Source organism: Thunnus maccoyii, chromosome 15, assembly GCF_910596095.1.
Source record: "Thunnus maccoyii chromosome 15, fThuMac1.1, whole genome shotgun sequence".
Classification (NCBI taxonomy): Eukaryota; Metazoa; Chordata; class Actinopteri; order Scombriformes; family Scombridae; genus Thunnus; species Thunnus maccoyii.
In genome coordinates, this window is record NC_056547.1 from 28,440,784 (window position 1) to 28,453,615 (window position 12,832).

The 12,832-nt window shown below is 37.9% G+C and overlaps 1 protein-coding gene and 1 long non-coding RNA gene across 2 annotated transcripts in view; one reads left to right on the forward strand and one right to left on the reverse strand.

Moving 5' to 3' along the window:
• col28a1a (collagen, type XXVIII, alpha 1a) overlaps nucleotides 1-9,947 on the reverse strand; it is a 36,382-nt gene extending 26,435 nt beyond the window's left edge. The window contains exons 1-10 of the mRNA XM_042434585.1: nucleotides 9,861-9,947; nucleotides 8,332-8,483; nucleotides 6,842-7,407; nucleotides 5,586-5,606; nucleotides 5,435-5,494; nucleotides 3,648-3,701; nucleotides 3,506-3,550; nucleotides 2,371-2,397; nucleotides 2,029-2,073; nucleotides 1,885-1,929 (exon numbers count right to left, since the gene is read on the reverse strand). Of these exons, the coding sequence (XP_042290519.1) occupies nucleotides 1,885-1,929; nucleotides 2,029-2,073; nucleotides 2,371-2,397; nucleotides 3,506-3,550; nucleotides 3,648-3,701; nucleotides 5,435-5,494; nucleotides 5,586-5,606; nucleotides 6,842-7,407; nucleotides 8,332-8,458 (990 nt within the window). The 5' untranslated portion in view covers nucleotides 8,459-8,483; nucleotides 9,861-9,947. The remainder of the gene's footprint in view (nucleotides 1-1,884; nucleotides 1,930-2,028; nucleotides 2,074-2,370; nucleotides 2,398-3,505; nucleotides 3,551-3,647; nucleotides 3,702-5,434; nucleotides 5,495-5,585; nucleotides 5,607-6,841; nucleotides 7,408-8,331; nucleotides 8,484-9,860) is intronic.
• Nucleotides 7,318-9,961, forward strand: LOC121912480. The gene is made up of 3 exons (XR_006100070.1): nucleotides 7,318-7,486; nucleotides 8,414-8,518; nucleotides 9,875-9,961. It is a non-coding gene; the product is annotated as an uncharacterized LOC121912480 (long non-coding RNA).
• Nucleotides 9,962-12,832: the final 2,871 nt, after the last annotated feature.

Here is a 12,832-nt window from a genome sequence, read left to right on the forward strand (position 1 = left end):
TGGTCAGAAGGAATGTAAAATATGTGATTTGTAGTTAATGGGAGATAGAGATATAAATGACAGGGAAATAGTTTTAGGATACTAATATTTTGATGGTGAATACTTTGATATGACAGGTGTATGAATAAACGTTTGACAGTGTGTGTATACATTTCATGGGAACTGGAGACAGATCAGAAGGACGTGAAATCTAATCACACTCTGACGGTGGCTGCTGTTGTTCTACCGATGCTGAAGGGGGCAACAAGCATTTAAGGAGAGAGGGAATGGATAACATGTGCCCAAATGCTAATCCTCTGGGACAAGGTCTGCTCAAAGACTACAACCAAACATTGCAAGCTTGAATTCCCCGCTTTAGAAAGGCTACATTAGGAGGGGGATAAGACCTAATCCGCAGCTCACATTCCACAAGTGCAGAGCAGGAGATGGACTCAGAGTGTGTGGCTCTCAGCACAGCACTGATTGTTTCAGCACGGATGTGGATGGACACAGGAATCTTTCAATTTGACCACACACCCATTCAGGTATGAAGGCTCATACAGACATATCTTCGGTTATTGAATGGAAGAATTTGTTTCATAGATGTAGTGCAGATGGTGACAGTGAAGGTTGTCAGCTGAAAAATGCCACGCATCTACTGTTAAAATAGATCACATGAAATTCTTGTCCACTACTTTAAGAGATTATAAAACATGATTCATAGTTCACGCTCACAGTTCAACATAGTTAATACCCTTATTACTTAATACTCAAACAGAATGTAAAAATGCCAATATCTGGTCTCGTAAAAAGTTACTTGCTGGAACTATTTCTTTACTAACAACAGTTGATCCATTTGCCCAGCACTTCTGTGCAGTAGCTCTGGCTATAGCGTTGGTTGCCAGATACAGTCAGTGAATTCAGGTTTGGTTTTAGTCTCCGTACAGGCATGATGGAGCCAAACGTGACGAACTCAGCATGACCAGATTTTGGGAAGCTGTGCACTCCACCCAGCTGCTGTTCAGCAAGAAATTAGTTCCATCATGTAACTTTCCCCAAAATCACAATTTGATTTTATCTTCCTTCATTTCTGTTTGTGTGCAGATTTAAAAAATGAGATATGTGTTAATTAGTGAGCTTAAGACGTGTTGGTTGGTGTTATTTTGAAGTCTGCACAGAGTCAGGCTGGCTGTTTCCCCCTGCCTCCAGTCTAGACTAACCATGTCCTGACTCCAGCTCTGTACTTAACACACATGACATGAGATTAGATGTATCAGTATTTTCATGTGTTCTTACCAAAATGATGAAGTATTTCATCAATTACTTACTAGTTCATTTGTTACGTTTGTTTATACCTTTAGTTAGCTGTATTTATTATTTAGTTAGAGCATTGTCAAATGAAATGAAGAGTAACAAAAAACTTTGGTTACAGTTAAGCTCTGAGTTATAACTGCATTCCAACTGCTTATGTAGGCTTTCTTTCCATTGTTATGTCTCATTGTCTTCCATGTAAATGTTAGTTTAGCCACGTTACTGCAGTACCAGAATTATGACAGTTGTCTAAGATGAATTATAGAGATTTACAGTTTGTCAATGATAAACAATTTTAATCTGAGTTAAAGTTCCAATTCCAACATATTCTGTATGTTGCAAGATTTGTATAACATAATTCATGTTGATGAGATTGGATACCAAGATTACACCAGAAATGTGTCCTATGTGTCCCATGTAAGGGGATAAATAAAAACATAGACGCTTTCAGTTGTACTGTGAACATAGCCTAAACCACCATCAACTGAGGCTCTTTTTATAACGGAATATAAATGTACTGCCCAGCCATTCATATATGCACTATGTGCAAAGACAATTGGCTCAAGATATAAAAAGATGAGTTAAAAACTTCACCTGCTCTCCTCTGGGGCCTCTGGGGCCAGAAGGTCCATCTGTACCCTTAGGAAAGAAAATACAGTATCACTGATAATACACCATGTGGCCACAGCAAACAGTCTATAGAGCAATTTAAAAAATAAACACATTCATAAAACCTACCTGTTCTCCCTTTTTACCAGGTGGACCACATTCACCACCTTCTCCCTAGAAATACAAGCAGTGAGGACACAGGTAAGTTAGGCTTCAATCATACATCACTTTAATTGCTGTCTGACATGTAGGCTTTATTGCACTGAAATTAGGACTAACTAGCTACATTTGTATTCACAAGGTTGTATAGAATATGTCCTAATCACAGAGATCATTAAAATGTACAAAAATAGAGAAGAGATGCTTTATTTTATATGCTGAAGAATTTGCATATTTATTATATTTACATGGGTTTGGCAGTCATCATACATAAAAATTATAATTAAAAAGAATGATAGTAAAAATGCATACCTTTTCTCCTTTACTGCCAGGTCGACCCTATGAAAAGGGAATGGTTCAATATTTTAATAATATTTAAATATTTAATATTTTCCCAAACTTAAGTCAGACAGCTGACTGTCCACCAACACTTCATGCCTCAATCAACAAATATCAACACCAGACTTCTTAATACACGTAATGCACATGGCTGCACAAGAGATTTCAAAGTGTGATATATTGATAACTGTTTCATATTCTAGAAAATGTGTCATATTCATCAAAATTTCTACAGATGACTTCATTTTGTAAACAATAACAATGCTGAATGTTCCAAACCTTGTCAACATCTAGTTTGTAGCCATTGCTTTTAAAACTGACAAGCTAGCAGAGAAACAGCTGTTATAGCTAACCTTGTAGTCTGGAAATATGTTGAGATACTTTGGACAGTCACATTACAGTTTTATCTGAATGTGAAAAAGTAGTATAAAGTCTTTTGTGTCTCCAGAGGTAGCTGTGTGAAATCTGATAAATTGCTTCAAGTGAGTGAGTCAAGAGTCAGTGTTGGTTGGGGTTGAAGACTACAAGTTTGAAAATGAAAAAAATCTGAAAGAAGTGAGGTAACCAGACCTCTGTAGCCTGCTCTTCATCTCTGCTGATGGCTTGCATCTCCTGGCTATATTAGCCACTACTAGCATAACACACCTGAATCTCAGTTCATTTGCAATGTGGTAAATTGCTTTGACAAGGAAGAAAAATGTGTGGAATAACCTGACTCCAGCTCTGAATTTAACACAGAGATATGAGATTGATACTGATGTTTCATATCAAAAAATTATTTTTTCAAATGTGAAACAGACATGACCTGAAACCTGAAAAGGGTATATAATCATCCAGAATAACTAAAAAACAAGACCTGAAAGTTACTTTTGTCTGGTGAATTGGCCAGTATGACCACTTCCTACTATACTCCACTATTTACTCCTTTTAATGGCAGAACGTTTTGATGAAAGGGTCAATATAATACAGCTGAAGCTGCTTTCAGTATGCCATAGATAAATTCACATGGTAGCTTGAAAATTATAATTGCCGGGGGGTCATGGAAGTTTTGGGACCTGTAAAAGGGTTCGGGGAGAGAAATGGATGAGAGAAAATATTTGATTATTACCTCAAGGCCCTCCATTCCTGGACGTCCATTAATGCCTGGTTCCCCCTACAGTGACCGAGCCCAGACAAAACAGCACATCAAAAGACACTTCATGGATTCTTTCTGTTACCAGAGGTGGATTACAGAGACAATAGAGACTTACACGAGATCCTTTTGGACCTGGAGCTCCATCAGTCCCTGGCTCGCCTGGCTTCCCCTAGATGAAAGTAAAGGGAGAGATTGTGCAGAATGAGAATATTTGGGCCCCTTTTTAGTTTTGACTGTTTGTGTGTATAGTGAAAGGTGAGGTAGGGCATTTTCAGTGCGACCTGTCTGTAACCCCTGTACAACACAAACCTCCACCTCAGTGCAGCAGTTTCTCAGATCATCGCAGCCTGTCTGTTTGTTCATGTTTAATCTTCCATCCTTGACCTTTGCTTCTTTTCAGTGGCCTCTCTTCAGTACTGCTGCCAGTGAAAACAGCCCCTTCAGCTGGCCCTCTCGCCACCTGATACACTTGCATTGTGGGAAACATTTCCTGCTCTTTCACATCTTTTCCCTGTAGTGTTTTGGATGCAGGCCAGATGCACCTGCTGGTGGAGGCCAGCGGCCCGGGTGCTGAGGCTGGGAGAATGCCTGGCTAACCAGGGATAACAAAGCACTGTGTGGGGCTTACTGGGCTCTGTGTGGCTGAGGAAGTGCCTCTTAACCTGAAGCCAGCAGACACTAGCACAACTGGGCAGTATAGAAATATTGTTACTTTTTCCATAAAAGGCAGAGGAAAGTGCCATCATTACCCAAAAGTCTGCAGGATTTCAGGCCAAAATAGTACAGTAGCTTATTCTCACTACTTTGGTGAGAAGGTGTAGAAAAGTTGACTTTCTATGGGTGAATGTAGCGGCTAGTCAGCTATTAGCATGGTCTACGGATGGCAATATTGGTCTGGCTGCCTTTCTAACACTTTGGTCCAAAGCAAGATATCCAACAACTGATAGCAAAATCTGCAATGAAATCTAATACACATCTATATCCACATAGTTTATGATTGAAAGCTCTGAAAAAAAACAAAAACTTTGTCAAAGGTAATCAGATTTACCTTTTTATATATCAGTGATGTGATTCACTTTTTTATGTTGGCTCACTGCTGATTTTGTTTGACCAGTTTAATTACAGTAGGACCAATTAAACATACTAGGCTGTTGGCTGATTGGTTGGCCAAACAACTGGTTACATCTAATTGCTTATAGTAGCTATTGTCAGTTTATAGACATTTCTTGAAAATTGTCATTTGAGTAAATTAAGGTCTGCAAGAGATTCATAATGTTGATATATTTGGTATAATTGTTCATACTTAGATGATAGCTACTGTTTCTGCTGACCCTTGGAACTTGCTTCTAACACCATCATTGGATCAAAATGTCTTGATTACACACAATAAATCTCATAATCTGATAGGAAGATCTCCATGAAACTTTCTGGTCATATTCATAATTCAAGCCAGACAGGACCCCGTTGTTCTCTCTCTAGCACAAACCTCAAGAAAAACTTACTTATACATTGCATGGTGTGATGAGAAATTCCAGCCTCCCGTGGCCAGTAGAGGGGCTTCAGACTTAAGTCTTGTTAACCAGTAAAATGATGAGCACGAAATGTTTGGTTTGCTCATCATTCACTGTAAACAGACCATCTTGACCCAATGATACAATTTAAGTCAGTCATAGAAACACAATACATATACATACATATTTAATAGTAATGTGCATTATGGGAGTGGTGAGTGAAGTATGACTTGAATATGACTTTTGAATTGAGTAACATGTGGTCATTTCACAGTATATTTATATTTTTGGAAAATTGATTCTAACACAGAGTGTTAGATGTGTGTGTGATATCAGCAGAGAGACCGAAATAACAGAAAAGGATGATTCAAATGAACAATATATTACTCACTGGGCTTCCAGGGTGACCCCTCTCCCCCCTCTCACACATGCAGGTCTTTGGCTGTGGGCACTAAGTAAAGGCAAAATATGAACCAAAGTCAACAAAACAACAGATAAATAATCACAGGGATAATATTTTCAATCAATCTCATAATACTTACCCCAGTTAGAACAATTGTATGCTAAAGGGAAGAGAGAACAAAGGAAGAATTATCCATCAATTACCTCGATCAAGTTTTAAAACTTAAGAAGAATTCAATGTTTATATTCAGTGATTCATATTTTAAGATAATCTGTGGAGTTTTCACTGTAAACAAATAGTTTAAATAGGTCTTTTTCACAGCAGACAGTTTGATTTGTCATAATAGTGTTGTTAATAACATTAACGATGGCTCTGTTATATTCAGGTGTTCCAGTAAGTCATGACAGTGTGACAATGAGTCATTATGCACAATACCAGGGCCCTGAAACTGAAGCAGCTAAATGGAATTCAGCCATCATTCATTTTGTCACTTGTGTTTCTGCTTTTCCTTCTGTGACATGTCAAAATGTCCTGTGCAAAAAAGGCCTGTTACATTCATAACAAGTATTGCATCAAAGCACAATGAGGTTATCCTTAAAGAAGTAGGTATACATTTTAAGAAATACACTTACTCGCTTTCTGGCAGACAGTTCCATGAGTTCAATACCACTTTTACTGTCTGTCTGGCCACAACCAGCAGCCAGTTAGCCTAGCTTAGCACAAAGAATGGAAACAGGAGGAAATAGCTAGCCTGGCTCTGTCCAACGGAAACAAAAATCCAACTAAAGCTCACTAATCAACAAATTATATCTTGTTGTTGAATCCATTAAAAACACCTCATCGTGTCGTTTTTACACTACAGTTTAGGCTAACCAAGCTAACCAGCTGCTGGCTGTCTACTTATAATGAATGGACAAATGTGAGAGTGGATTCAATCTTCTCATCTAACTCTTGTGTATTTTCCAAAATGTTCCTTTAAGGCCCAAAAAACATGTATTTCCTAACTCAAAGAATATTAGCAATTTCTCTTTCTATGTTTACACTGTTTACTTTTGCTTTTTTTTGCTGCACCATCCTTCATTTTTTATTGGAACTCTTTGTGGTGTCGCTACCTGCTGCTCCAATATACCAACCTCACACTTACCAGTCGAGTATCCACACTCTCAGTATACGACATGTCCATATTATCATATATTTTAATTGTTTTCAGGAAGTATTTTCATTTCATCTGTTTAACCTGCTTATTCTACAATCTTTCTGATCATCTTTTTCTTAATTAATGTGGGTATTTTTGTGGCTGCAGCAGCATTATTTTCACACAGAATCAGTGAAACTTTAGTCCAAAGTCAACCCAATGAGCAGACTATTACACTGGTGCAACCTACAATCACTGACCAGTTCATTGTAGAGTTTGTCGTCCAGCTGGCTGTCTGTGAGGCTGAAGACGTGTTGCTGTGGGGGGGCACTGGCAATGGAGCGCAGCTTTGCACCCATGGGACCTTCCCTGGGTAGGCCTGACAGTCTTATAGTGAACACCTTGATGTTGTGCTGTTTAGCCTCAGCAGCGGCTGTCACAGTGCTGGGGCTGCGAGGGTGGTCCGTTCCATCCATCATCAACAGCGCCACCCTCAGGCTGCTGGAGGACGTCTCACGGCTGAACACCTGGGTGGCATTGGTGATGGCGTAGGCAGAGTAGGTGCCGTGGCCGATGAAGGTCATTGAGGCCACCCGGCTCTGGAAGACGTCTAGGTCCTGCCAGTCTCTGAAGTTGTGCTCTACAGATACGGTGCTACTGTACTGCAGAGCGGCCAGGCGGAGCCGCAGGCGCCAGCCGGCCGAGTGGAGCTGCATGAGCTTGGTACTGAAGCGCAGGACGAACGCCTTCTGTTGTTCAAACAGCAGAGCTTTGGCATTCTCTGAACTGTCCACTATGAACATGATCTCCACCGGGCAGATGAGAACTAGGCAGGAAGCAAAACACAGCAGGCATACCAACAGCAACCATTTAGAAGGAAGTCAAACAGTTGGCTCAGTGGCACAGTAGGTTGTATGTAAGATATCTGCATGGTTTTTGCCTCACCAAAGCCGGGATGGTAATGTCAGTTGGTCCATCCAACCAGAGCAAGATGTACATGTACATATTGTACTACTGACCAGTGTACATACTACGTTCTATGTACATACTACTGACCAGATAGCCACAAAATGTGAATGATTCCTAATGATTTTGGTAAACCTCTGACCTTTCATCCAACTCTACCATCAGGTGAAAATACTCTTTGATAAACATTTCCATCAAGGTATCTTGAAAACTAATGAATGGAGTTACATAACATTGGCTGTAAATATTGGTGGTGCCCAGAGGATTAACCCTAATGTTGAACCCAATGACTATACCTCTAGAGCCATTGCAAGAACAAATTTTCAAGTTGTATGCAAGAAATATCTAAATCTGATTGGCAGATTGACATGAAATTTAATGAACAAATTCATGCTGCCTGAAGGGTAAACATGAGGCAGAGCTATAGACTTCAAATCTTGGTAACAGCTTTACTGCATAGCCTCATTTTCATTTCACTTCATGACCAGTTTACAACCGAATTAACAAGAAAGACTGGCAAAACAACCTTCATATGAATACTGAACATTAAAAATTATAAAACATTTTTTGTAAATCAAATAGGCAGGATAGTACATTTATAGGGACATGAACCCCCAACTGATCTTAACACTTAAAACACAAGGCTTTCAGTTTAGATATGATGTTAGACTTTATCAAGTAGAGATTATGATGCTTTCTTCAGACTTTATCAATGATGCATGGAGAGCTGTGAAGCTGTGCAGGTGGATGTACAACACAAGCCCTGTGAAAGATAAGCTCTTACCTTTTGCCTCATTAACAGTGACCTGGTTATCATCTCTCTGTCCTTTCTTCCTTCTTCTTTGGCATGTGGTTGGACTTGACAGAGCCAGAATGAGGATCAAAACCTTCAGGAGCCACTGCACAGACATTGTTCAATCCAGCTGCTCAGCCTGTCTAAAGAAGAGAGGAAGAATATAGCAGCATTATGGGTAAAACATTCTTCCATGTGACTTCATCATGAACAGCATCTGTTGTTTGATACCTGACACACAGCAGCATTTAAATCCACACTCAGTCGAGTAACAGAGGCTTGCAAGGATTTGTATTAACACAAGAGGGAGACAGACTGCAACGACAGCTTAGACATGCAACAGCTGCATTCCATCAGCATGCAGTGCATGATGATGGTAATATAATGTTCAGTGTGCAGGCACAGAGGTAACACAAGTCTGTCCTCACTTTTATAATCACAACTGTGGATTGAGTGTTGGGAGATATGATGATATAAACTGTCTAGACTGTCTAGTCCTTTTAGTATCTCTGGTTGAGTTGGACCATTGTTGGCAATACTGCAAATCAGTGAGCAGGAACACTTTGTAGCAATAATGAATTTTTACATGATTTTGGTATAATGATGATGATTTGTCTGGTTTTTCATTTGCTGGATTAGCCTAAAACACATTCCTGTCTGGTTGTTTTATCCATTAACAATTTATCAATTGATTTCCTAGACAATGCATTATATCACAATATATATGACATTACATATACAGTAATAGAAGATTTTAACGCCTATTATCCAATTACTACCACTACTACTATTATTACTGCTGCTACTACTATTAGTACCAACTACTCCTGTTACTACCAATATGCTACCACTTTACTTTATGTCCCACAATTTAGCATTTATAAGCAGTATATGAACATTTAATAAATGGTCTATAAATCACTATAATATAGTTATATGCAGATATAAGGGCATTGGAAGTGTTTATTAATGTACTGCATTTGTCAACAATTTCTATTATATTATTACAATAGTGTTTTACTATATTATCATTCATTATCTGTTTATACAGCAACCTCCACTTATGAGTTATAGTTGTTGACTAATACATTAATAAACACTTACTTCTGCTTACAGCCACATTATAGTGTGTTATAAACCATGTATTAACTGATTATATATTGCTTACAAATGCTAAACATGGGGACTTACTTCCACTAAGGCGCTATTACCACAACACCACTACACTACTAGCAGTAATACTTTTGTTTTGAATTAAACCTATGTACTTAAAGGGCAATACACATAAAGCAGTTGCTGTTGCTACAATAACTACCACTCACTACTATTTTTATACACTGTAATAATAATAATAATAGTGTTACGAGACTGATCTTGCAAGCTGAATATTATCTTTATTAATTAGTTTGATAACTTTTTGGGTATTTCAACTACAGTATTTGAATTATTTGGAGGTTAATAAAAACATATACTAATATACTAATTGTCCTTCTTCAGAGTAAATATGAGTGAGCACTGACCTGTGTTGATGTAGTAAGAGAGTTCCAGGTTAATCCATCAGTGAGAAGAACAGGCGCTGCTGTGCAGGCAGAGAGAAGCAGCTGTGATGGTCAGAGCACACCGGTGACAAGTCAGCTCCATTACAACAAAAAGAACTTCCTGCCACTGCCTTCAGAATAAAACTCAAGAAAGCAACTTGTCATTTCTTCGCAGGCGGTGTATTTTACAGTTAGAGTTATACTCCATATGTAACATAACGATCTCATTACGTAACTAGGAGTATATTTCGAGACAGTATTTGTAGCTCTGTAGGCTAAGGGCCCCACAATTTTTCACGACTGACAGATTTTATGCTTTTATTTTGGAAGCAAATTGTTTCCTGGAATCACAACTGCGGTCAAAACACTTATTACTGCTGCTAATTGACAGGAGAGGGAAAACTACTGATTTTCTGCATGTATGCTTTCATGAATATTACATTCAAAGAAATGGACAGACAATCTATTAACTCTGTATAGATTAATCGTTTTCCTCCTTTTCCATTAAGAATATCTTTAATTTACTAGAAGTTTATACCGATTGCTATAATTTTTTTACATTTACAAAATTAAGACGTATTAGACGTAAAAGTGGGTATAGTGAGTGTAAGTGGGTTTACTCTTCCTGTTACCATGATTATGGGCAGAGAGACATAGTCAAAATGCAGTGGTGTAAGATGTACCAATGTACCAATACAAGAATATTACATTACTTTACAAGTTAAAGTTCTCTATTCAAATGTACAGATGTATTAATGTAGTATTAATATATAATAATAGAAATGTTAATAGCAAACTGTACAAAAAGTATAAAAAGTAGTAGCACTCATGCAGAATACAGATGAATGTGTCCACAGCATTTTGATGTTGTAGCTGCTAGTCGAAGGTAGAATTTATTCAAATTAAGCTACTTAATTTAATCTACAACAATACATCATACTCATATTTTATAAGATGATCATAAAGTATGTTCTGGATGAAAAATGTTATTTGAAAAAATAACTGATAAATATAGATCTAGTACAGTAAAAAGTACAATATTTCTTCTTGAAATGTGGTGAAGTAGAAGTAAAGCAGCATAAAAAAGCACAAGTACATCAAAATTGTATTTAAATGTGCATCAATTGTTTTTAACCACTTGGTGGCAGCAAAATGAGCCAAAAACCCAACACTGACATATTATCATATTTTAAAGTTGTTATGGCCAAAATGCTAGCAAATAGTTGTGTATTTACACATCCAGCAGACATGGAGCAACATTAACATTCATTTGGAGTCGTGTTTCTGGGCACCTGATTAATATCAGTGAGTCCAATAGTCACTTATACCTTACTTTTTTTTTTACCACCTTTTAGCTCTGTTTTTGTCCCCACCAACTTCTCTTTAGCTGCTAAATGCTCTGCTATGTTCAGCAGCTAGTTGCTAACTGTGTCTGTTTGTCTTTTGGTGTTCGGCAGGTAGTGTACAGTGGCTTATAAGAGCTACAAAACAAACTCTCTGCTGCTGGAAACCAGGTTGATGATTGTGGATAAACTGAACCAAAACAGAAAAGTTGCGGATTGTAAAACCAGACCTGAGGGAAACTAGAGTTAGTGATTATTCTCTATGGGTTCAACACTTTTTAGTTAGTAGAAATAAAAAAAAATATCGACTTGAGCAGCTTTAATTACTTGAGTAGGTTTTTGTCCACTGTTTTCAAAATAATATTTGCTTTATTAACCGTATTTTAACCTTGCTACAGTGCAACTTGGAAAAATGACAGAAAGTAGCCTATTACTGCAGAATGCTTTTCACCTCATACTGTAACACTGGGCGTATTGGTGTTGACCCATCATAAATGAATGCAAATATCTTCCAATGGGAAGAAGAAATGCAAGAAAAGTGTGAGTGAGTGTTCATGAACCACTGTGTCTAATACAAAACAAGACACATAAAACATGACTTATAGAAGGAAGATAGGCCATTGTCTGGGGTTAGACTGAAACATGGTTCACACAAGGTGGGAGAGAGAAAAAGGAACATTAAAGACGTTTTAAACCTAATCTTTACAGAGTCCTATGCAGAGTGGCAACCTGAGAATGTTGAGCGGGTATGAGAGACTGTACCTGGAGGATGTCTGTATGAGAAACTTCTATTAGCCGCTCCCATAATTCATACAGACAGGCTCAGATAAGGCCTCATCTCCAATTCCTTGCATAAATCATTGATATGTCTGAGACCTGCCACTTCTCCCTCTGCAAAATGTTACCAATCATTCAATAAATATTACCTGAAACCTTGGAGAAGACATTCCTTTAAAGAAGCTCTCCTTATATAACATACTAATGTGCCTGTGCTTTGAAAAAGATGTGCACTGTATTTGTGCAATTACGGCTGGTAATATATAAGGTGGATTCAAAACTTTCACAATAAAATCCACATGTTTTGGGTAAGAGATAAAAAATAAATCTGAAAGTAAAGAATGCATTTAGGCTCTTTTTTTGGTGAATTTCCTTCACACTGCACTCAAAAGATGATGATACAGCTACTGTATAGAGGGCTTCCTCTGCAAAAAAAAAAAAAGAAATATAATCACACTTAAAGCAGGTGACATGTAAAGACTTTTACTATCACATGTCTTCTTTACCACATGTTTCTTTGAAATGCACACATCGCAGCCCTATGTACTGTGCTGAAAAAATATTTTACTTGAAGAAGTAATACTTAAATTTTGGCCACTTGGGGGCAGTGGAATGAGCTGTAAAAACAATTTTGACTTACTATTGTCTTTTAAAGTTGTTATGGCAAATGTATTAGCATACAAGCAACATTAGCATGCATTTAGAGTCATGTTTGTGTCCACCTGATAAATATATGTCCAATACTCACTCTCCTTTTTGCTCTGGTTTGGTCTCCACCAACTTCTGAGAGAAATATCTTTGGTTGCTAAATCCTCCGCTATGTTCACCAGCTAG